General features: G+C 40.1%; 2 protein-coding genes and 1 long non-coding RNA gene across 3 annotated transcripts; 1 reads left to right on the top strand and 2 right to left on the bottom strand.

Annotated features, from left to right (window-relative positions):
• The first annotated feature begins 5,523 nt into the window (after window positions 1-5,523).
• On the top strand, window positions 5,524-9,115 carry LOC121772274 (leucine-rich repeat receptor-like tyrosine-protein kinase PXC3). The gene is made up of 2 exons (XM_042169304.1): window positions 5,524-8,456; window positions 8,531-9,115. The coding sequence occupies exons 1-2, from the start codon at window positions 6,122-6,124 to the stop codon at window positions 8,854-8,856; spliced, it is 2,661 nt and encodes an 886-aa protein (XP_042025238.1). The 5' UTR covers window positions 5,524-6,121; the 3' UTR covers window positions 8,857-9,115.
• A 5,883-nt stretch (window positions 9,116-14,998) lies between these two features.
• On the bottom strand, window positions 14,999-17,140 carry LOC121769780. The gene is made up of 3 exons (XR_006043684.1): window positions 17,018-17,140; window positions 15,442-15,550; window positions 14,999-15,355 (listed from the first exon to the last, which is right to left on the bottom strand). It is a non-coding gene; the product is annotated as an uncharacterized LOC121769780 (long non-coding RNA).
• Window positions 17,141-17,705: 565 nt separating this feature from the next.
• Window positions 17,706-24,195, bottom strand: LOC121772468 (protein SEMI-ROLLED LEAF 2-like). The gene is made up of 20 exons (XM_042169584.1): window positions 24,052-24,195; window positions 23,592-23,843; window positions 23,185-23,259; window positions 22,860-22,975; window positions 22,603-22,717; window positions 22,373-22,501; window positions 22,040-22,087; window positions 21,731-21,915; window positions 21,445-21,641; window positions 21,043-21,332; window positions 20,814-20,963; window positions 20,371-20,748; window positions 20,101-20,250; window positions 19,785-19,857; window positions 19,435-19,562; window positions 19,132-19,329; window positions 18,920-19,042; window positions 18,727-18,843; window positions 18,445-18,648; window positions 17,706-18,122 (listed from the first exon to the last, which is right to left on the bottom strand). The coding sequence occupies exons 2-20, from the start codon at window positions 23,736-23,738 to the stop codon at window positions 17,991-17,993; spliced, it is 2,955 nt and encodes a 984-aa protein (XP_042025518.1). The 5' UTR covers window positions 23,739-23,843; window positions 24,052-24,195; the 3' UTR covers window positions 17,706-17,990.
• Window positions 24,196-25,359: the final 1,164 nt, after the last annotated feature.

Genomic DNA, 25,359 nt, shown 5'->3' with positions numbered 1-25,359 from the left:
TGTGATACAAAGATACACTAACCGGGCAATACAACTCAATGAAGAATGGAGAAATTAAACGGAATAAACTAAATTGAAATTACAAAGAAGAATTCAAAACAATAAACCGTAAAGATGTAAGCCGAGTCGATGAGTCCTCTTTCCGCAAGACGAGATACGCCCCGGTAGTGCTCTCGGTTTGGCGTGTCGTCCCCAAAGATAAAACGGCTTCGTCTTGTTCGTTGCAGCACTGCAAACGAAACAAGCTCCGGCGAACTAGATGATGGCGAAGTCAGAGCTTCGACGAGAAGACAATGCAGAGAGAGGGAGAGAGCTATGCAAATGTGTTGTGTGTCTAATAGTTGTGCAATGCATGAATTGACTGCCTATTTATAGGCCAAGTCCACCCGCAGGAGCATTGATGGAGTCAACAGCCATCATGTGTGCCATGATGGTTTGACTGTAACCGCCGGGGGTTACTGACTGGTGCACTAGCCAGTGGGAGCTGAAGAGACACGACGCACCTGGACATGCTACACGACGGGATACACCATGGACCGTCGAGGTACATCGGGGACCTTTTGTCTCCGGTTATGCGTCGGGGTCCAGCTGGGACCTTTTGACTCCCGTTGTGAGTCAGGGTCCAGCGGGGACCTTTTGTCTCTCGTTGTGCGTCGGGGTCCAGCGGGAACCTTTTGTCTCCCGTCATGCGTCGAGGTCCAACGTGACCATGACATGGACTAGGACCCGTTGGGGATATCGTGGAGTTTGGGCGGGCTCGAACCACGCTCAACGACCAGCTCCAAAGAACAGCCCAAAGACCAATTGCCAAGATCCGAGGCACCTGGCACCCGGCACCCGGGGCACGGGTTACGGGGTCACGGTGCGCGGCTCGCAGCTCGCGGGCGGGCGGCGGCGCGCGCGCGTGTGCGCGCGTGTGGCCTCTGTCACCCGTCTTATTCCACGATAATTATTACACATAATAATTAATCTGATTAAATACTTCATCAAAGAAGTTTATCATCCCCGATGTGGGATAATTAATACCTAGTTAATTAATCCCTTAGTCTTTTCACATAGTTCATTTCTAGCTTTATTGTGACCAACTTTAATATATTATTTCGCACTCACCGGGAATCGGATTTGAGAAAATGAATATACTACGATCATCTACTCGGAACGTAGATCGACGTTATTGCATTTAATTTCACAAAATTAAATGTCTTGTAACATTTATTATTAGTCAAAAATCATTTGACCAAGCACGATTCCAATAGATCATTCAAAAAATTTAATGAATTTATTTCATTAGATCCTACAAATGTATTTTATTTCATTAGATTCTTTACAAAAAAAATTTAAGTTTTTATGTTAATGTATTTTTATTTTAACAGGTTTTTATAAATTTATTACTATTAATTTGGTTGATTTCTATTTTTTTTCTTCTTGATAATGCGATACATTATACTCCCTCCGTCCCATAAAAATATGGGCGGATGAGATGGCACGGGAATTAAGATAAAATTGGTAAAGTAAGAGAGATGAGGAGAATGATAGTTAAAGTAGAGTTAGTGGATAGTGGAACCTATATTATTAAATTGATATAACTTTCTAAAAATGGAATGCACATATTTTTGTGGGACAGACGAAAATGGAAAGTGCACATATTTTTATGGGACAGAGGGAGTAGATTTCTATTTAACAGACTTCGGAATTCAATTCATATTTTTTGTATTGATTAAATTGATTTTTCTTTCACTTGTTTATTTATTTATTAATTTAATTGCAATATCGGCTCAATAATTATTGAAAAATGAAAAAAAATGTTGTTATTACCCTTATAAACTTTATAAATATTTTTATAGAATATCATGTACATTACATTCTGAAAATATTAGTTTATTAATTTGTATGTTTATGCATACCACCTTACATTTGATATATCTAATAAAATTTCTAATTATAAAAATAATCCAATAATGTTTGGATTGCATATATCAGGCCAAATAAATCCTTACCTATTACAAGTATTTTATCAGATAATATAAGAAGTATAGGGGATGTTCGGTGTGTAAGATTATATCCCGAAATTAAATACGCAGTGTGTTTGGTTTATGTGATTCAATGGCACAATTCAATCCTAAATAGATAATCATGGAATAATTAGTCATTTTCTCTATCATAATCCGTATATTGTATCTTGTTACTATTTTATCTAGGAAATTGAAATGTAGTATTTTCTCTCTCTTTGTTTGTGAGGGAAAAATCAAATAGACAAATTGACATTAGAGAGTGTAATACAACAATAAACTCAGTTCAAAATATGTTTGTGATTTCCTCATTTTTCGAAGTGACATTTATTGCTATTAAAAGGCACAATCGCGAGCATCAAATTTGAATAGGGAATATTCAATAAACCCAAAGTTCTTGCATAGATTTCCATTTTGTTAGGCCTATGCAAACAAGCATGACTATATTCATAGGTTGCTTATTTCTCGTGACGCTTTTGCTATTCTATACATACATTTCTCAGCTTTCTCCTTTTAGAGCATCCACAATAGCGCCTAGCGCACCGCCTAGCCGCTTTTGCTATTCTATACATACATTTCTCAGCTTTCTCCTTTTAGAGCATCCACAATAGCGCTTAGCGCACCGCCTAGCCGAGCGCCGGCGCTAGGCGGTGCGCTAGGCGATCTATTGCAACCGCCTAGCGGATTTCGCGATAAAAAACCGCCTAGCGCTCGGCGGTTCCGCGGCGCTAGGCGGTGCGCTAGGCGATCCGCTAGGCGCTATTGCAGCGTCCGGATCGCCTAGCGCACCGCCTAGCGCGAATTTTTATTTTTTTATTTTTTTTTCCGAAACACTATATATACGCGATTTCCTGTCATTTTCATTCGCACCACTTGTATTAACGAGTACTCTCTCTATCTAAATTTCTATACAAGATCAACAACGGTAAATGGATCTCAACAACGAGCCTACTTCAGGGAGTAGCGCGTCTCAAACTCCCCCGACCCCTCGTTCGTTTGCTCGCCGTACTCGCCCGGTTGGGCACAGGCGGGCTCAACGGGAGGCGAGGGGGGTCGCTGGGGGTTCACAGGAGGTCCAGTCGGCATCCCCCCTTGGCCAATCCACAGCGGATCTCAAATTCTTCGTGCGTCAGCAAACACACGCTCAGATGGTCAAGACGATGTCCGAATGGCGGGCGGCGGTGGACCCCGTGGAGAAGAGTTTGCTTCAAACATTGCTCCTGAGCATGCAGGAGGATTTGGAGGCGGCACGGAGGGAAGCTGCCGGGAGTAGAGGCGACGGCGACGGAGGCGGAGGCGATGGTGGCGACAGCGACGGAGGAGACGACGACGGCGACGAGGAGTGAATTATTGTACTTTTTTTTAATTATTGTACTTTTTTTAATTATTGTAATATTTTTAAATTATTGTACTTTTTAAATTTTTAATAGTATTATTAATGTTTCTCGTATATGTCTCGTAAATTAAATTCCGTATATTGTGTGATTGTTAATTATGTCATTTTATATAATTGTTATTAGTGATGTGTCTATTGATGTGGCTGGGCTATTTATGATGTGGCTAGGCTATGACTGGGCTATTTATAATATGGCAAGAGGATTGTTAGTGCTGATGATGTGGCAGTGACTAGGCTATGGCTGGGCTATTCTTATTGTTGATGGCCTTAAGAGCATCCGCAGCGGTGGCGGTTGGCGCCACCGCCGTCCGTGCCAGCGGCAAGGCGAAGGACCGCCACCGCTGCAACCGCGCCGTTGGCACGGCGCTGCTCGATGTATCGAGCACGTCCGTGCCAGCGGAAGCACACGTGGCGGTCTCCCATTCGCCAACGGCATAGCCGTTGGTTTCAAACATTTTTTTATTTTTTTTTTTAAAACATCGGATTTTTATTAAAAAAATCGATAAAAAATAAAAAAAAAATTTCACTTCCCCAAAAAATTATATCCGTTTATAACCGTTTTTCCCCACTTTTAATTTTTTTTTATTTTTTTTACCCCAAAAATACACACTTTCATCTATAAATACCCCCAATTTCACTCCAAAAAATTCACACTTTCACTACACAATTCTCATCATCAATCTCTCATATCCATTTTCATCTTCCTCTCACACCCTACAACACCACTATGTCCGGTAACGACGACAACCCAAGCGGCTCTCACGGTTGGAACCCCGAATGGTTCGGTTCGCAACCGTTTCATAGTCCGGAAACGGAATATTCGGCCCCTCCTCTCACCCAAGATTCGGGCGTTCCGAGTGGCTACCGGCCATACCCAATCGACGATCAAGGTGCCTCCGATGGGCGCTACGGGTGGACACCGGAGCCTAGGCCTCGCGCCCCTTCCCAAATGCCGAATCCTCCATCTCGCGCCGGTGTCCGCACACCGTACTCACCGGCGGAGATGGAAAGATTGTTCAAGGCGTACTTGGAAATCTCCGAAGATGCGGTGGTTGGAACGAACCAATCCGGCGATCACTTTTGGTGGCGCGTCTCTAGCCGGTACAATGCACACCGGCCGCCGGGAACGATCGAGCGCAACGAGAGTATGGTGCGCAACTGCATCGGCCGAGCCAACGAAGAAATTGGCAAGTTCAACGGCTATTTCATCCAGGAGTCCCGGAATGCCGGGAGCGGCCGAAGCGAGGTCGACATCATCACCGCCTCGCTGAGCACCTACCAATCCATGAACGGTAAGTCGTTCAAATATCTTAACGTTTGGCAGGAGACGCGGACGCACCCGAAGTATAAGGGAAGCATAACATCCTCCTCTAGCGGCTCCTCCAAACGCTCACGGTCGGCATCCCTATCCGACGCCGGCGAAGAAGTGGCTAGCTAACTCGCCGAAGCTAACTTGGGTAGCCCCGATGCCCAACCAAGCGGTTCCCGACGCCGACCGCAAGGTAGGAAGAAGGCGGCGGCCGAACGACGTCGCGCCGCGACTCCATCTGCCCCTGCTCCCGAACCCGCACCCTATGTTCCACCTCCACCCCCGAACAACTCGTTGTGGGCCCTTTTGGCCCAACTCAATATGGCCGATAGGTCAACTATGACCCCCACGCAACTTCAAACGCACGAGTCCATGATATTGGGTCTCCAAAAACAATTGGGGTTGGTGCCGCCGGATGCGTAGTCTTCCTCGGGTTATATTAGCCAATAATTATGTAATTTTTAATTTTTAGGAGTTTAATTATGTAATTTTTAATTTTTAGTATTTTAATTATGTAATTTTTAATTTTTAGGATTTTAATTATGTCTTTTTATTTTATTTGTAATTTGTTATTTTTATTGTGGTTTTTTTAATGAATTTTAGTATTATGAAAATGTTTTTGTGTAATTGAATTTTATATTAATTGTGCTCGTCCTTGCGGAAGAGCACAGTTGTGGGTGTTGTGCTCTTGCCAGAGAGCAGGCATGAATAGTACCGCCCGGGCCCACAACCGTGCCGCTGGCAAGAGCACGGTTGTGGATGCTCTAACCCTTCAATTCCAACAACCTCTTTCTCTTTCTCTTTCTCTTTCTCTTTCAAGAATCACAAAACACCTGACCCGTGAAAAACAATTTCCCAAACACTGCAACCACTCTTGTTTCATCATCTCCACTTTCTTCTATCCAAATCCAAGGAACTATCTTTTTCCCTCTCCTGCAAAATCCTTTGAATCATTGTTAATTCATTGTTAATTTACCACTCAAACTAAAACTGCATTTTATTCATCACTCTTTCTCTTCGTCTTGTTTGCTTCTAAATTTCAGTTCCTTTTCCACCAAAAGTGTTGCCTTTTCTGCATTTTTTAGGGGTGGCTGTCTTTTATCAACAACTTTTTACTCTTCCAATTCCTTCATTTTCAACTTTACTAGAAATGGGCAGCGCTGAAAAGGTGGAAATTCTTGAATCTTTTATACCTCATGGCTTTTCAAGGCTCAGCTTTACTAAAAAAATCATGTCTTTAACCTATGAGTGACATTCCACCGTAGTAATGCCTTTCATGAGCAAAGACTTGACAAAAAGAGTGATTTTTTTAATGCCCTTTTGGCTTCTTGGTAGAATAGGCAACATAAGGCTAAGAAATCTTTAGTCCCAATTACCTTTTTTCCCAAATTGAAGGCAGCCCAAAAAATGCCATTACTCAGTTTCTTGAGCATTTTGCTTTTTGGGTTGCTCTCAAGGTCTCAACTTTTGAACGCCCAGATCATGAGTGATCAAGCTGCATTATTAGAAATTGGGAAGGAATTTGGGATTTCTGTGTGGAATGGGAATATCTCTGATTATTGCTCATGGCCTGGCATTTCTTGCAGCTCCAATAATTCAGTTGTGGAAAGGCTTGATCTTTCTAGTCATGGGCTGCAAGGTAATCTCACTCTCATCTCTGGCCTCAAATCACTCAAATGGGTTGATCTTTCATACAACAAGTTTCATGGCATGATCCCACCTTCTCTTGTGAACTTATCTGAGCTTGAGTTTCTTGATTTGTCATTCAATTCCTTTGAAGGGTCGATTCCTGTAGAGTTTGGTAGGCTTAGGAACCTCAAGGCGTTGAACCTTTCGAATAATTTGATCAATGGTGTGATCCCTGATGAGCTTGAGAGCCTAGTGAAGTTGCAAGATTTGAGGCTGTATTCCAATAAGTTGAGTGGCTCTATCCCTTTTTGGTTTGGGAACTTGACTAGCTTGCGAGTGTTTACTGCCTATGAGAATGCACTGAGTGGTGTTATTCCTCATAGGTTAGGCCTAGTTAGCGAGCTTAAGTTGTTGAACCTGCATTCGAACTATTTGGAGGGATCGATTCCCGAGAGCATTTTTGCTATGGAGAAACTTGAAACTCTTGTTCTGACTCAGAACAGACTGAGTGGTTACATCCCTAAGGCGATAGGGAAGTGCAGAGGCCTTTCGAATGTTCGAATTGGTGACAACAATCTGAGTGGAGGGATTCCTAGAGAGATTGGCAATATAAGCAGTCTCACTTATTTTGAGGCCAACAATAACAATCTGTCTGGTGTGATTGTGATGGAGTTCTCAAAATGCTCGAATCTCACGCTGCTTAACCTCGCTTTGAATAGCTTCTTTGGGACCATACCGTTGGAGTTTGGCTCGTTGAGTAATATGCAGGAGCTGATTGTGTCCGGGAACAGCCTGGTTGGAGATATCCCAACTCCGGTTTTGAGGGGAAAGAATTTAAACAAGCTTGATTTAAGTAACAACCGGTTGAGTGGGACCATTCCTACGAGTATCTGCAATGCATCAAGACTTCAGTTCTTGCTGTTGAGTCAGAATTCGATAAGAGGGGAGATACCACACGAGATTGGCAACTGCACGAAGCTGCTTGAGTTGCAATTGGGAAGTAACTATCTAACCGGGACTATTCCCCCAGAGATAGGGCGTATCAAGAACCTGCAGATTGCGTTGAACTTGAGCTCTAACCGTCTCCACGGGCAGCTGCCCGAGGAGCTAGGGAGACTGGACAAGCTGGTCTCTTTAGACGTGTCGAGCAATCAGCTCAGTGGGAGCATTCCATCTGCATTGAAAGGGATGATGAGTTTAATAGAGGTTAACTTCTCCAACAACCATTTCAGTGGGCCAATACCCTCGTTCCAACCGTTTCAGAAGAGCTTCAATTCGAGCTTTCTTGGGAACAAAGGGCTCTGCGGTGAGCCTCTGAGCGTTTCTTGTGGCGGTCTCAATGACTCTGCTTGCGATGCTTACCATCACAAAGTCTCTTACAAGATTGTACTAGCTGTGATTGGCTCAGGACTGGCTGTGTTCTTATCGGTGACAGTGATCGTGTTGCTGTTTATGATGAGGGAGAGGCAAGAGAAAGCTGCCAAAGATGCAGGGACTGCTGAAGACGAAGAAGCTAGTGCCAATCCCGTGATCTTAGCAGGAAATGTGTTTGTCGAAAACCTGCAGCAGGCTGTAGACTTCGATGCTGTTGCACGAGCAACCATGAAGGACTCGAATCTACTCAGCACGGGCACATTCAGCACTCTGTACAGAGCAGACATGCCCTCCGGGATGACACTGTCGGTCAGGAAGCTGAGGTCGATGGACAAAACTGTGATCAACCACCGCAGCAAGATGATACGAGAGGTCGAGAAGCTAAGCAAGCTATGCCATGACAACTTGATGAGGCCAATAGGGTTTGTCTTGTTCGAGGATGTTGTGCTGCTGCTGCATCAGTATTGCCCCAACGCGACCCTGGCTCAGTACCTCCACGACCAGGCCAAGAAACCGGACTGGTCAACGAGGCTCAACATTGCCATCGGGGTGGCTGAAGGCCTGGCATTCCTCCACCATGTGGCCATCATCCACCTTGACATCTCTTCGGGCAACGTGTCTCTAGACTCGAACTTCACTCCATTGGTCGGTGAAGTAGAGATCTCGAAGCTTCTAGATCCATCTAGAGGGACAGCAAGCATCAGCGCCGTTGCTGGCTCATTCGGATACATCCCTCCCGGTACATACATCAAAATAATTTCTTGCTAATCCATTTATATCAATACTGACTCTTTGTTCAAACTTGTTTGACAGAATATGCTTACACAATGCAAGTGACAGCACCGGGCAACGTCTACAGCTATGGAGTCGTGCTTCTAGAGATCCTCACGACACAGCTGCCAGTAGACGAGGCTTTTGGGGAAGGGATCGATCTGGTGAAGTGGGTGCACTCGGCTCCTGCTCGGGGGGAAACCCCCGAGCAGATTCTTGATGCAAGGCTAAGCACTATATCGTTCGGTTGTAGGAAAGAGATGCTTGCAGCCTTGAAAGTAGCACTGCTCTGCACGGATAGCACGCCCGCGAAACGGCCTAAGATGAAAAACGTTGTCGAGATGCTTCAAGAGATCAAGCAAAACTAGAGAGAGCTCATTCTTAATTAGAAAAGACAGACAACTCTGTTTGATGATCAAGACCACATTGTGCAAGAATGAACAACCCCTTTCACAGATTGCATCACCATTGTATCAAGAAATTTCACTAAAAGAGGCATGGTATTGTTGCAGATTCTACCATTGTTAATTTCCATTATATCGTTCTTATGGAAAATGTTAGCAGCACGTTTGTATGAGAATGCCGCATTTTATATTGAAAATAATATTTTTGAAGAATTTCATATTATTACATTCTCTTGGACAAAAAAAAACGTGACACCAAACTCATATTTCTACCAAGACATGTGAAATACACTTAAATAATGCATGTGACATATCCAATAACTTTTGTAGGATAATGCATGTGATACCAAACTCATATTTCCACCAAGACATGTGATGCACACACAGTTGCAGTATCACATGTGACATATCAATAACTTTTATAGGATAATGCATGTAGCACCAATCTTATATATGCAAATGCATGTGATAAAGTACCGATACTTGTGACATCTCAATTACTTTTGCAGGAAAATGCATATGACACCAAACTCATATTTGCAAATGCATTAGATAAAGAAATGATGCTTATGACATCTCAATTACTTTTGCAAGAAAATACATGTGACACCAAACTCATATCTGCAAATGCATGTCATAAAGAACTAATGTTTGTGACATTCCAATTGCTTTTGCGTACAAATGCATGTGACACCAATTTATATTACACAAACTTAATATTACACAAATTTTATTACATAAAATACAAACAAAGAGCACACCAAATTATGCAAATTAAGATCACACAAAACTAACTTTACATAATTAAAAACTCACCCAACTTATATTACTTAAACTAATATCACACCTAACTAATAATATTACATAACTTATTGTAACACCAAACTCATGTCAACCTCAAATCATTCATTTTCCAAACATGATCTCCGTTAGTCGGCGTTTCATCTCTTGATCTTCTGAGGGTAACTTTTCACATTCTATCTGCAGTCGAGTCTTCACTTAGTGCATGAAGTTTTTTAGCAACTTGTGCATTAGTTGAATCATATTGTGTTACCTTACCTATTGCAATTTTCCTTTTCTTTTTATATAGGCCGGGAACTAGTTGACTGTCCAGATTAGAGAGTTTGAAGGGATATGTCACGCCCGCCCACCCCAGGGGTGTTACAATCGAGGCGATCGTGACCAAGGGACAAACATTAAGAATAGCATTTAAGGATAACAGTTCATAAGAAAGGCTCAATTAGCTTAAAAGAATAATATATATCAGAGTGTATGATACACAGAGTGCAAACTCGACTTTAGCTCCAAACAAATGGGAAAAGCTCGAATAAAATCAGAGTGTCTTTTCAACAATCAGCAACTCGAGATAAAATTATCTCAACAATACTTGGCGGAAGCATTCGAGAGTAGAATACTATTATGTATGAAGACATAATATATTCAGAAAGTTTTTATTTACAATCTACTTCACTTTCATGCTCAACACCCACCGCGCTCGTCACCGCTCAACCTGCACATAGAGAAAACATATGCAGGGCTGAGTACTTGGTGTACTCAGTGGACATGTGCCAAAATATATTTTATAAAAACAGATTTTGTCAAGCCACTCTTTGAGTGAACTCGGGATTTTAGAAAAAGTCCGAGAACACTAAATATTTTTCTTTTCCTTTTTCAAAAGCGATCTTTCGATCTATTTTCCTGGAACATATGTCGTATCTGACAAACCCGATTTCACTATCTCTTGTTCATTCATCAGTCCATTCATCATTCATCGTTCCTTTCATCATTCATCATATCTTAACATTCAAGTGCCGGGGAAGTGGTTACCTCCCACGGTCTCCCATCAATCCATTCCATTCATCGTTGCAGTCAGATAGGCATAGTTCCAAAACAAAATATAGCTTGACATAATCTTTTCAACTTTATTTTCCTCAAAATGTTTTTGAAACATAAATCATTTTTTTTCGTCAAGATCGAGCATCATCTCATATCACATCAACACGTCGAGCAAATCACAAATCAGTCGATAATTCAACACATATATCACATAACATCACTTTCACCTTAATTATTTCACTTTAAGCACATAATCACATCAACATCGAATAAAAATTAATAATACTCGCAATCTCAGTTAAAAGGAATTTCGTCACATAAAATGATGCTCGAATCAAAATATTAAAACTGAAGCTCTTGAAAACACTTTAGTTCGAAAGCACACGTAAAATACTTTTCGTAAAAACTGTAACTTTAACAAAAAGCCTACGAAAAACTTAGTTAGAAAGCCCTACCTCGTTCGTTTAAAGCCTTCATGCCGTTCTCCTCTCTTTCTCCTCTCGGTCGAAGGTAAGGCTGCACTTCCCTCGATCAAAACGCAGCGCCGGCACTGCTGCGGGTCCGCCGTCGTCGCGGATCCACCTCAGCCACCGTCGCCGAGGATCTCCCCCAGCCGCCGACGCCGTTCCCGACAGGTAGGTGGTCGGAAATTCGTTCCTCCATCCCCTCTCTTCTCTCTCTCGGATTTCTCTCGATTATGAAGTAAAGAAATGAAAAGGAGGGAGGTTGTATATATAGAAATTTTTTTTCATAAAAGACAAAATTTCACGTCTTTTCGTTTTGATGCGACGAGTAATTAATGCGGCCGTCGTTGGAAAACGTGTCTGATGCGACGTGGTTCTTATCCAACTTTTCATCTTGATGTGACGCGGTTCTTATCCAACTTTTCGTCTTGATTTGTTTTCAAAAGTGTATTTGATACGTGGTCTATTCTTTCGTGTAGGTATCATTTTGGGCTCGTAACAATTGGGTTTCAAATTGGGCTAGGAAAGAATAATTGTTTGGCCCCAAAAGTGAAATACTTCTCTCGATAAAAGAAACAAGGTCGAAAAAATTTTCAAGTGCACAAACGACGGTCCTTTCAAGAACACAAAATAAAAAGGTAGAAAAAGTCGGGGTGTTACAGGATAATACACTCGCCAGATTCAGAAGTCTTTGTCCTTGATAAGACTCATTTCATGCATTGGTTATGGGGTTAAATTCTTTAAATTCTGTGAACTAATTTGTGTTTGTAAGTTCAGGTGCGTGTAAAATCTGCCGAACCCATGAAGCGCATACAAATTACCAGGGACAGAGGAAAATGAAGTGAAAAACGCCAGCAATTTACCAGACCGAGGAAATGAAAAGAAACGCTGGCAGAATACAAAAAAGGGAGTAAGGAGCAAGGAGCAAGTATAAGGATCAAGGGCAAAAAAGACAAATTATGAAGAAGGAGTGCCCTAAGGATCCGTGCCTATATAAAGGGACGACCCCTCTTGAAGAAAAAAAAATCTTTTTATCACTTTTTATCTTTCACTCTTAGTCTCCTTATTTTCATTCTATAGTCTTAGCTCGCTTCACACACGCACTTGGCATCGATGGGAAATTCTAGGCAGGCTTGGCGATAGTTAGTTTCTGTGGTGTAACACCGTCCTCGCGAGGGCGAAGATACAATCTGTTTTTTATTTTCTGTCGTTTATTCTCGCCGTGAACTTCCTTGCCGAGAGCTCGACGACTGCTTTTGTGTTCTGGATCTTATTTCAGTAGCTATGGCAATTTCTATTTTCTGTTTTACTTTGGTTTCTGATGTTTGATGTGGGTTTTACTGATTTTGGATGCTTTTTGCAATTAACTGTTGAACTGGAGTTGAGATTGGTTGAATCTGAGTTGGTTAGTTGTGGAATTGTTTGAATTGGAGTGGATGGATATGGATCTGGGTGTTGATGAGTTTGGATCGGTTGGATCTGGAGTGGATTGTGGTTTCAAGAGATGAATCTGATACGTACTTGTTGGATCTGCATGGCTAGGTCTGTTGCTTTCGATTTACTTGACCTGGTAGCTTTGATCTGATGGTTTTCTGCTTAATCATAATGTTTGACGTTCGATCTGAGTTTGCTCTATTTTTGATGCTCTATTTCGTTCATGTTCATGTTTATTTGCTGAAGAAGATGGAGATCGTTGGTAGTTAGATCCAGATCTGTTGTTTGTTTGCTTTTGCAGCTTACCTGTCGCAGTAGCTAAATCGGGAATCTGTCCCACTGCTTTCTCATGCTCTTTTGTCTAACCGTTTTTGGAAACTTTTTTTTACTTGACCTGGTAGTTTTGATAAAATTTCCTTAGTTAAGTCATCTCTCGAATCATGCATGCGCACATGTTCTTCTTGTTTCTTAGGTCTAGTAGTTAGTTAGTACTTGAGTGCTTTTAATTATCGTGACCCAGTAGTTTAAAATTATCGACCCACTTATTGCGTGGCAGCAGCCAACCCTTCCCAAAACCCTCCAAATGCATGCTAACTCATCCGTCCTCGTGAGATCGATCCTTTACTTCCCTATGCTAGCCAATAGTGTAGTGGGTTGAGGTTTTGAAGCGGGAAAAGTGTGTGTCCAACGACCGAATTCTGAAAGTTCCACGATCTCCTAGACCCTGTGATCTAGCGAATCCTCTGGACCTACTGGACTGAGAAACATCAATTGCACACGCTCTTTTCTAGCTACTTCAGTCCTCTTTGAGTTGCTACCATCATTTTCATAAGCAACATTTTCATTGTCAGGAAATACTTGTGTTGTATCATGAACACTCTATTTCAGATGTTAACTCAAAACTTCATTAAACACTATGTGAAATTTGTTACCGCCTGCTTTGTAGATGCTATGAGTTTCATTCTCAACATCTTGGTCGCTCATTCCACTCCTCATTTGCGTGTTTGTTTCTCTGCAAGCCGCCACCCATTTGTTTACATTTTCATTAAGTCGATTCCGTCGACACTTCATAGACTCCAGATTTCTTTCGTTAATTTCACCTGGATTTGTGCTTGACTTTCATGATACAATTTATGCACACGCACCTAAAGTTCATCTCCCTCCTAACTTTTACCACGCACACTATCATCGGTTGCATAGATCCAAGAAGATACAAGTGTTATACTTCTTTCACACCTCAACTTACATTTTCTGGGATCCTCTGATTTTTGTTTGCTTGATGAACATCTCCAAATAAATTGCAGGTGATATTTTCTAACTTGAGTATTTCAATAGATGTAGGAATTTGGCTTAGATTTAGAGAAAATTCAAGGTTCTGTGAATACCCTGAATTTGAGAAATATTGTGGATTCTGATAAGGTGCTGCAAAATTTTAAAAAATTTGAGAGCTAGGATATTATGATGATTGATGATAATTTGGGAAAGTTGATAATATGGGTATAAGGGCGATAATTAGGATTATTTGGATCCATAAAACCAAATTTATCAAAATAAGAATAAAAGGAAATTTAGTATGTACTACTCCCTCCGTCCCATAAAAAATGAGCACTTTCAATTTTCGTCTATCCCACAAAAATATGTGCATTCCATTTCTGAAAAGTTATATCAATTTAATAATGTAGGTCTCACTATTCACTGACACTATTTTAACTATCATTCTCTTCATCTGTTTTATTTTATCAATTTTGTCTTAATTCACGTGCCATATCAATTGCCCATATTTTTATGGGACGGATGGAGTATAAAACAATAAAAAGAAAAAAGAAAGAACGAAACAAGTACAAGTTTGATTGTACTATTTAACTAAAAAATTTAAAATACTCTTTATAGCTTAAAAATAGCTAGAAATTGTACTATTTAACTAAAAAATTTAAAATACTCTTTATAGCTTAAAAATAGCTATAAATTACCTGTTTGATATCTATGGTTATTTTCGTAAGGATGTACGAAAATGCTATAAAAAAAGATCAATGACTATTTTTGTTCAACTGCAAAAGATCAAAGACTACTAGTTGTCTAGTTCGCTCTAAAAATAGATTATTTTTGTAAGAATGTAAGAAATGTGTATGTCTCGACAACGTCGTACATATTCTTTGCATTTGAATAAAATTACAAATAGAATAGTGTCACTGTCACACTACACCTAACTACTTATGATAGAAAAATTAAGGGTTTATTAAACACGAAAGAAATTAGATACCAATTAGATATACACTGAAACTTCTAAGATAAAAATATGCTAATAAAAGTCGGAAGTTGAAAACAATTTCTAAGATTAAAATTAGAAATCACCTGCTCAAAAGCATGATCAATGACCAAATAAAGATAATCATTTCTTTCAACGATGAGATAAATTCCAAGAAATATGTCAGAGCATAGAAAACTTATTTGAAAAAACTCAGCAATATAAAGTGGAGATCTACACTCAGATACCAACCAGCAGAATTTCAACACAAAAGGTTCACTCTACAAATTGTATGCCATGTTTAAGCATAAGAGGTCTAAGTGAAAGGACTGCATTCACTCATCGAGGTTGGCTTTGACGATGAAGTTCTGGAGGCTGATGGGGTTCATCACCACTGGTGGACCGGCGGTTCGCGGCCATGCTTGCATCTTTTTGTCGGTAGCCAGCTCCCATTCTTTGTTCGAAACAGTAGAAGGAGTGCTACCTAAGGTCGAAATGCATTTGTTAATGGCAAACTGAATTGAGCTCGAATTCTGCTATGACAAACTGAATCAAAAGTGAAGTACAAACCTCCAAAAATCTTCCTGTCGGAAATTAAATAGTCACACACATATGCAATGCCAAGTGATCCCACAAAAGCAGAGAAGATGGCTTTACCTGACATTTTTCACTCCCAAGACTGCAAGTTAAACAAAGTAAGAACAAGCACAATTAAAAGGCGAACACATAGTTGCAGTAATATGAAGATTGTTGGAGAAGATTTGAAGGGATAATTTCAACTGCCTGCATACGAGAGATTTGAATTAATGTACTCCCTCCGTCCCGCACTACTCGCACGTATTTCCTTTTTGGGCGTCCCAAGTTACTTGCACTCTTTCCATTTTTAGTAAAAATTTTCACTTACAGCCGTCATTTTTGACTTTCCTATACACTCATTCCTTAATCTCCGTGCCGAAAAGGAAATGAGCTAGTAGCTCGGGACGGAGTGAGTACAAATTTATAACTAACCAAAAATGAATTTACATAACAAAACAAATATGTTACGAGAGATTCAATACTCATTTCTGAACTAACCAATTCACATAAAGCTTCGGATAAGAGAGTGCAAATAGCAGATTTGCACTGGAAACCAATTTATGTTTTCTAGGTTGGTTCTAGGACTATGTGAACTCAAACCATAGACCTTCTCGGTAAAACAAACAAAGCTTATTGTTACCAAAATGCAACTACGTGACAGGCAAACGAGCTAACAGAAAATGGTTTTTTGACCTTCTTTGTTTGATACTCAACCAAGCTTACAGATACATACCCCTAAAAAAAGCTTACTTGATACATACAGTCAAATCAATACAGACACTAATTAAAACCTTCGTATGCAAATTTAATGCAAAGTTAACATTAGAAGCATTGTTGGAGAAATGCACAGGCAATGACAGTAAAATTGAATGGCACAACGCTACCTTGAAGACATGAACCTAAAACTTTTGCAAAGTTATCAATACGATGAGATCAATGTGTTGAGTGAAACAACAATAGTACTCTTGAAGAAATCATAGAGAAACATGCATTTAATATTACAGTAAAAACAGGCGTTTAAAGGGCATTGCTACATATCCATGAACACTAGAAACTGAAACTCTCATCATTTAAACAATATACTATCACATTTACCAATAATTCTCCGATTAGATATACTTGAATAAGAGGCAAGACTACCAACACATAACAGTTGCAAACAAATACTACTAACATTTGTAAGTTGAAATAAAGCACACAAAATAAACAAACCTATTGGGATACTCGAATGGTCGTATCATTGGTATATTTTCAGAAAGTCAAAAACCGGTCCCAATTTTACCATAAGCATACACGAAAATAATGGCGATACCCTCAATCCAACAAACCAAAGCCCTAATCCAAATCAAAATTGTTACCAGCTCTATGTTCACAAATCTAGCTGACCCGGATTATTCAGAAAAAAGAAACGGAGCAAGATACAAACACCGAAATCTCAGCAATGAAAAAAAAAACAAAATTTAAAAACCCTAATTTTCTGATCCAGATTATTCAGAAAAAAAATAACCGTCGCTCACGAAAAATACATATATTGAGAGAGAGAGAGAGAGAGAGAGAGAGAATAGCTTACTCGATGAATGCGGCAGATTTGTTGAGACTTGAATCTTCCAGATAGTAGCATAAGAAAAGAAGAAGAATGGCGATTGAATTTGTACATGTTTCGCGAATCAGGGAAAACCAGACGACGCCGTTCCACCCGACAAATCTTAACCATCATCCAATCTACTTTTATTTTATTTTTATTTTTCAATCTGCAACTTTGATTATTGGTCGTAAAATAATTAAATTTGGATGAATTATCGGTATTTTTTTATGAAACTTTAAAAGCTATTTTAGAAATCATAAACTTTAGAATTGATGCTAATCTTCAATGGCGTGTCAATTCTCTAAACCGGTGGATCTACGAGAATATTTTCTCTTATTAGACACATTATTCAACGTCAAATTCAAGAATTAGGGTGTTGAAACGATGTCATGTCATGCTTAATTCAAACTAAACTCGCGAACTTCACGACTAACCACATAAGCTCAAAATTTGTCGAAAATTTTCTATTGGATTAGGAAAATTACCCACTTTTAAAAATTTGTGATTTTTAAATCCATTTTTAATACTAGTATTTATTATAAATATCGGAATTAGCCTAAAATGTATAATTTTTAAAACTAGTAAGTATACAATTTACTTTTGACAAACAATTCCAAATACAATTATGTAAAAATCGAACGTAGACAAATTTGCACTAGATATAATCACAATATAGAGAAAAAAATGAATGGATATATATACATTTCCTGGTGACATGAAACGAAAAGATAATAGTGAAAGATTGGGAAAAGGGAAAAATGAATGAGGTTTGATTTTGTACATGAGAAGGGTATGAATATATCCAGAGTTTGTGAGAAAGAGGCTATGAATGTTCATACTCCTTTGTGCCACACACCATTATGCCGATCACCCATCGATGGTTCTCTCGTCGAAAGCGACGTGATCAAAATTACGTTGTTGCATCTCGTGTTTCACTATGCGCTTATTTTCCGGCTCATCAACATCCAGCTGCTTTCATGAAGTTGTCGTAAGGGCTCGAAGATGGTAGCCGGAACGAGACGGGATTGCTCTGATACTCGGTTGCGCATAGCACCGGAGGCCCGCCCAATATCTTGTTAGCATTTTCGCCCTGCACGATATCAGGAGGGAAAGTAAGACGACCGGGGAAAGGTTGAGCAATGTCATCAAGCTCAAACTTGAGCAATCGATGGATGCAATTAACTTTAAAAGCTATCCTTTAGAAAGTTAGAATTGTGATTATAATGACTCCAAAGGCTCACGAGCTCGTTACTCGAGTAGCCCTAAGCTCGAGCTCAAGCTTAACTTACTTCCCGGCTCATGAGCCCGAGCAATCAAACCCTAAACCACTCAACTCGACTCACTAACACTCCCTAAACATGGAAAAATGGACGAAATGCAGTCGTATTTTCGATTGGATACTATGGACGTACCTTAGGTACAGAAGCATGTGATTTGTCTAGTCCGCTAGTAGCAGCAGCTCCAGATGCAGCATTTCTCGAAGCTATGGTCAACAATGTCATCTTCTGTTGCTTTCCCTGCTGAAGTGACTCGCATTGATTAGCCACGTCTCTGTATGACGTCTCGGATCCCGTGCTCACGGACATTCTGCCCACATGGTGGGCTGTCTCCAAAATCTGCAAAGCAATGGGCAAGGCTCAAAATGCATCCGAGGTTTTGTAAAGGAGACGCGGCTCAGCAGACATCAAACTTACAGATTGCAGAAGTTGATCGACGCTGAGGAGATTGGGGAACTCGATGGTCAGCTTCGAATTTGGTGGACCGTTGAGATCGTGATGTCCATCATCGTCCATACTGAAACCTGAGATGCCCTGCATGTCCAAATGAAACTCGGTTAGCTGTCAGAGACTATGAAAAAGGTGTAGATTCCAACTGAAATAGTTTTACCTTAACGTTGCTTTCACGTCCATGTTCTGCAATGTCGTTGTACCTTTGGTTGCTGCCAAGCGTACACATGTCGTCTGGCACGAATTCCTGGGCCAACTGTTCCCTTATGGTAACCTCCTCGTACTGCACGAAAAACAGCACCAAGATGCAAACCATCAGAGACGAAACATCAAGAACAACAAAGCCCTTTCATGAGCAGACAACGAGGTTACCTCGAGTACATTCTCTAGATTTCTAACAATAACAGAAACAAGGGATTGTTTAGTCAGCTCGCCACTGATATTTATTTCCGAAAGACACCTTACAGCAGCGGTGTTGTCTTCTTTTGATCCGTACACGTTCTGTTTTTCTAATCCGGCATCACTTATCTGCAGCTTTGAATCTTCGACTAAACACAAAAATGGATCAACCTGATAAAAAATGCAAAAAATATCGAATTTGAATGTCGACTTTTACAGTATAGACATGCGCATAAGAAATCTCTGTTAACAAGATTTAGAGACTAAGTAGCATACCACTTTATCGGAGATTGCAGCCTTGACAACTGGGATGACGGGAAGAATGTTGTAGACCTTTGCTGAGAAGATAATCATAGAAGATGACAGCATATAGAGAGATCTCCGTCGTGATGCTGGCAGAGTGCCTGAAAATCAAGTGAATTTATTTGGAACTGGCTTTTGCTAATAGTAGTGGAAAAGTAATAGTAGCTTGCAAAATAGATACTCGACCCATAGTAACTTGTAATGGATCAAAGATGCTAATCATAAGAACTAAAAATGAGAATCAATAAGCAAAATAAAGATTCACAAGAAATATTTGTAGCCTGATATTTGGATGTGAACGTTGTTTAGTAGGTGTACCGTACCTCCTTTAAGAGAAACACCCCTCAATGTAAAAGCAAGTTGAAAACTTCGAATTAAAGCATCACGGTAGGAGGTCTGAAACGAAACAGAAAGATATTAGCCATCAACAGTAACACACCAAGTCACCAATCCTGCAGAATGAAGACCTATTAATCTTCTGGAACAGGAAACCCATTTTAATGTGATAAAACATGTATTCATTGTGATTATACACCACAGTTGTTACATACTTTACCCTTGTAATGATTTCTACTTCAATGAATACCTCAAAAATACAATTTTAATGAGTCCGCCAAGAAATACAATAAAAGTATTTACCTTGGCTCGAGAAAACAGCAAAATCAAGCTATAGGTGTGAGCAATAGCTTCAAAGTTTTCAGGCATGTTTTCAGGAGATAAAGATTGTGCCCAAATTGATGAAAGCAGGAGTGTTATTTGGTGGCTGCTCAGTCTAAGACGAACTGCATCCTGAAATGGAAAGCAAGATAAATGTGTAAGTGATAATTTGAAAGGAAATCTGAACTTTAGAATTAATTGATTAACCACACCAAGAACATTTAGTAGCAATACTAACAAACGGTGACCTACCGCTTCTTTGATCGAGTTGTTTCCGGTATCACCATCTGGTGCCGGTGAGCTTCTAAAGCTATATACCCGACTGTAAGTCGATTTAATTCTGTTCAATACTCCACCTTGCTCGCCTCCATTCAATTCTGTGTAATTCTCCCTGGAAGGGTTCCTCTGGTTTTGTAGCTTCTGCAACAATGCAGCTGATGAAGAAAACACAGAGACAGTTCTCGAGAGAGACCTCAAGAGGTCAGTCCTAGAGGCATCAGAAGATGGCTGAGGACACACAGAAGATGGCACGAGTACGACAGAGAAGATCTGATGAGCTCCAATTCGCGTCTGGTGATCAGGATGGAGCATAGCTGGAAGTAGCTGATGAAACAAAGACTCCGGGAATGCCTAATTATAGATTAACTGTCAATTAAAAGCTTTTGGAGAGAGAGTGGGGTTCTACAGAGCCTTGCCTTGTTTTTGTACAAAACATTCGGCATGGAAGCTATAATTTGAGCAGTCCGATAGACAGCAGAAATAGTCGTTCTTGCTATTACAGTAATGCTCGATATGTTCTCTAACATAGAAGCCATTACATCGAGGATTTGACCAGCATCTCCGACCTGTTAACAGGTACAACGGTAAGTATTGTGATTTAACGTGTATTTTATATCCACAATGACAAAGGTAGGATTTGTGAACCTTTGATGTCAACTCGGTGAGACATTCATCAACAACTTGGTTGAATTTTCGGTTCCACTTGATAACTTGATCTCCAAGATTTGCATCATCAAGTGAATAGTGTATACTTTTCCGCAAATGCCTCATGATGTCACTTACAGCACTGAGTATAGGTACAGATGACTGCTTCTTCGTCAGTCGAGCAAGAGCAGTGACAACCTCAACTACGTCGAGTTGCATATCGGGCTGCTTAAGGACATTTTTATGGTCAAGATGTTTGACTAATATTGATATCAAGAGATGTGTGCTCCCTGGACAGGCATAGGAATAGGATAATTAGTCCAAGCATAACAATCAGTTTAATACGAGCAGACAAAATGAAAACATATATTCATAGGGAAAAAGGTTCCCTATAAACCTGACCAGATTCATCCATCAGAAGCTGCATGTCTTTGAGAACAGGAAAAGCGATCCCGCCTTGAACAGGCCACAGATTTCCACTATCAAAATACCGAAACAAAGATTCTAGTACACGACGCATGGTGGTTGCTTCTTTCCCGAGATTGGCCATACTTTGAAGGCACACCCTAGACCAAAACTGTGGACTCTTGGCAACCTCTCTGTGTAAATCAAGATACACTTTACACACGTGCTCAGCTGCTAATAATAATAAGTGAATAAATAATCAGGAAATGATCCGAGAGATTACGCAGCCACATTAAGTTGTCCTTTTTCATTTACAATGATTCTCCAAGAAGGAACCTTTGTTGCAGCATCTATGGAAGGAGAGATGTATCCCTCGGCTTTATTGACTTCTTGAACCCAGCCGTTCTGCTCAGAACCACCGGACTCTTTACTTTGACCTTTGTAATTCTCCAAGACTACTGAAACAATCTGAAGAATCGGACAGTTAACAGTGATACTGCTCCAACCAACAGTAGAATGCTCTATTGTGGCAAATGTTATATGACATATTCATAATATCAGCATCAAATAAGGGGATGCGACATAAGCTTACATTATCAAATTCAACTGAAATATGGGAGTTTTCGCCCATGAACCAAACCTGTAGAAGACAACCACAAAAGCAGATAAATCCAATTGAAAATATAGGAGAAGTGACAAAGACATAATAAAATACCCGAGAAATACTTATAAGAAATTTAAACTGGCTGACAATAAGATTTCAAGAAACAATCAATGGATGCAAAGATGTTAAAAGAATCTTTGTATGTCCTGAATGTTTGTGAATCGAAAACTAAACTAGAAGTTATTGGGACCATACAGGTTTCTGTCATATCAAGTTATCAACTCAAATACATCCGATAAGCAATGAATTTCAAACACAAACCATTGCAGATAGAGCTTGCAGCCCAGCTGCCCGTAAATGTTCTGTCTGCTCATCATCTCCCACTTCTTGAGCTACTTGGCAGAGCTTGGGAATTAGTCCTTCGAGATTGAACATATATGTTCCATCTTTCTGGAAAGCACGAAATTGCAAGCAGAGTAAGCCTAATTTATCCATTAAAGAACTTACGCAGAAGCTTATGCAAAAACGAAGAATCAAATAGCAGTACCAACCTGGTTGTTTACAAAATCGAAGAGAGATTCACATCCAATAATTAAGACTCCATCTTGGCTTGACTGATCCAGCAAGGTGAACATGATACTCAATAAACTATTTGCGAACAGAGGCCTGACACAAAATAGGATAAATTTTATTGATAGAAGTTCCCCAAAAAGTCTTAAGTTTAATAGAGAGCCGAGATAGATATAAAAATAGGCACTGCCAACAAGAGAAAATAGAGAGGAAAAACAATAAAATTCAGTGGGTATACATTTGATCCTTGCAGGATAACAAGAATTTCCGGTAGATCAACATAACAATCTTCACAAATCGATAGTTTTCATTTCTTAATTCCTTGTAGAATTTCTGTTCGAGGGAGTCCGCTATCTGTCATTTCAAGATAAACAAAACCATTAACAAGCTAGCTTCAATGCAAACTATATACGCATGTAAGTTAGCTTTAGCACGAGATAAGAAGAAGGTATTCTATTACTAAACTATCTCAGAACCACATACTCTAACTTCCGAAAAATATTAGATAAGATTGCCACATTAGTACACTGCAGTGACAGCAACCTACATAACCAAATCAATACCTTGGGAATGCGTAAAGGATTTTTTGAAGCATAGTCACATAATTTCCCAATCTTCCTCTCATTCACTTCTTCATCCTACAACACAAACCAAAGAAAAAGGCTCAATAGTTAAGCCAATTCCGGAGAAGCAATGCACAAAGCCACATATCATATAAACCCACTAATTTCTCACAGAATCCTTCTTCATGAACCAACATTGTTGATTTACTACCAAAAAACAAAACAGCACCAAATTCTCATCCCATTTTTTTCCAAAACCACATCCATTCAATCTTGAATGTGATGATATACAACCAAAAGATAAAACAAATTCTCATCCCATTTGTCTTTTCAAACCACATCCATTCCAATAATGCAATGAAACACAATGATGGCAATTATTGGCAATCGAAAATTGGCTTACTCACCGGAGACCGGGGGAAAATGTCTGATATCAAGTGCTTGTACCTCTTGACCGGCTGCCTCGACCTCGTCCGCAGGGCAGGGCAGAAGAAGCAGAGGTTGTCACAGGCCGGCAACACTTGCCTAGAGATAACCCCGGAAACAACGCTCATTTTGTTCCCGCAATCCCTCAAATTGACGCTCTCTTTCCCTTCTCTACCTAAGAAAATATAGAAGGGAAAGGAAAGCCGGAGGTATCAAAATCGAGCAGGCGATTCCTGCATTAAAAAAGGTAGAGCGGCCAAGCAAAAGAAGAATTGTGATCAGCCCATTCCAAAACGCAGCGAAATCGAATTGGCGGAGAGAATGGGAAGAATTGAATGACAGGGGATTAAAAAGCGGAAAAAATAGGGGAATATTTAGAACATCCCTTTATTATTCGTATCGGTGTTGATAAGAATAAAAGGGAGTTTTGGTGGAGTTTACCTTGGGATGAATTCCTGTAAAGAGCAGACCAGAAGAGGCTGGTAATCCATCAAAGGTTGCCAACAGTGTAGCGAATTTCAAGCATTTTCGCGTAAATTATGAATCTCTCTCTCCTCCACCTAAAATAAATTTTAAATTTTTGGAATGAGAGAAGAAGGTGGAAATGGAATCATGATGGGATGCATAAGATTTTGTATTCTCTTTCTTTGCCGTTTACGCGGGCCGACCTTTCTAAAAAGAAAATACTGTATTGATTTTTTAGTGTTACACATCGTGACCGTTATAATAATCCATTTCATATTTACTTATATCATTATACTAGAATGAAATGGAAACTCAGTAGATGTTAGTGTGTTTAAACAGTAAAAACATAATGTTATTGGTGTGTTAGGAAAAATATGTCAATGATATATTGGTGTGTTTCATTTGAAAGTAAAATGAAATCAAATAAATTAAAACTCGTCGATGTCATGAGGGAGTTTAGAGCATCCACATCCATGCTTTTGCCAATGAGTACGGATGTGGGCCCAACCCCACTTTTTCTGTCTGCTCTTACGTAAGAGCACAATACCCACATCCGTACTCTTCCGCAAGGACGAGCACAAGGGTCCCACCATTCTATTATTCAATTTAAATAAAAACATCTTCACAAAATTAAAATTCATTAAAAATACCTAGAATAATATTACAAATTACAATAAAATTAAAAATTACACAATTAAATTCCTAAAAAATAAAAATTAATTAATTAAAATCCTAAAAAATAAAAATTACATAATTAAAATCCTAAAAAATGAAAATTACATAATTAAACTACTAAAAATAAAAATTACACAATTTAAGCGTAAAAATGCCCCCGGTGAAGACTAATCATCATTCGGCAATACCCCCAACGTTCTTTGGAGACCCCGTATCATCGCCACATGCGATCGAAGTTGCTCGGGGGTCATATTTGACCTATCGGCCAAATTGAGTTGGACCAAAACCCCCTACAACGAGTTGGTGGGGGGTTGAGGTGGCACGTACGGAGCGGGAGCGGGTTCGGGATCGGGGGCGGATGGAGTCGCACCATACTCTCGTTGCGCTCGATTGTTCCAGCCGGCCGGTTTTCATTGTACCGGCGACAGATGCGCCACCAATAATGATCGCCGGATTGGTTCGTGCCAATCTCCGGATCTTTGGAGATTGACAAGAACGCTTTGAACAATTGCTCCATCCCCGCCGGAGTGTACGGTGTGCGGACACCGCGAGTAAGAGGAGTCCGAGTTTGGGAGGAGCCGCTTGACCTCGCTCTAGGCTCGGGTGTCC

This window comes from Salvia splendens, chromosome 16, assembly GCF_004379255.2.
Source record: "Salvia splendens isolate huo1 chromosome 16, SspV2, whole genome shotgun sequence".
NCBI classification, from domain to species: Eukaryota; Viridiplantae; Streptophyta; class Magnoliopsida; order Lamiales; family Lamiaceae; genus Salvia; species Salvia splendens.
This window is presented reverse-complemented; position numbering and strand designations above follow the sequence as displayed.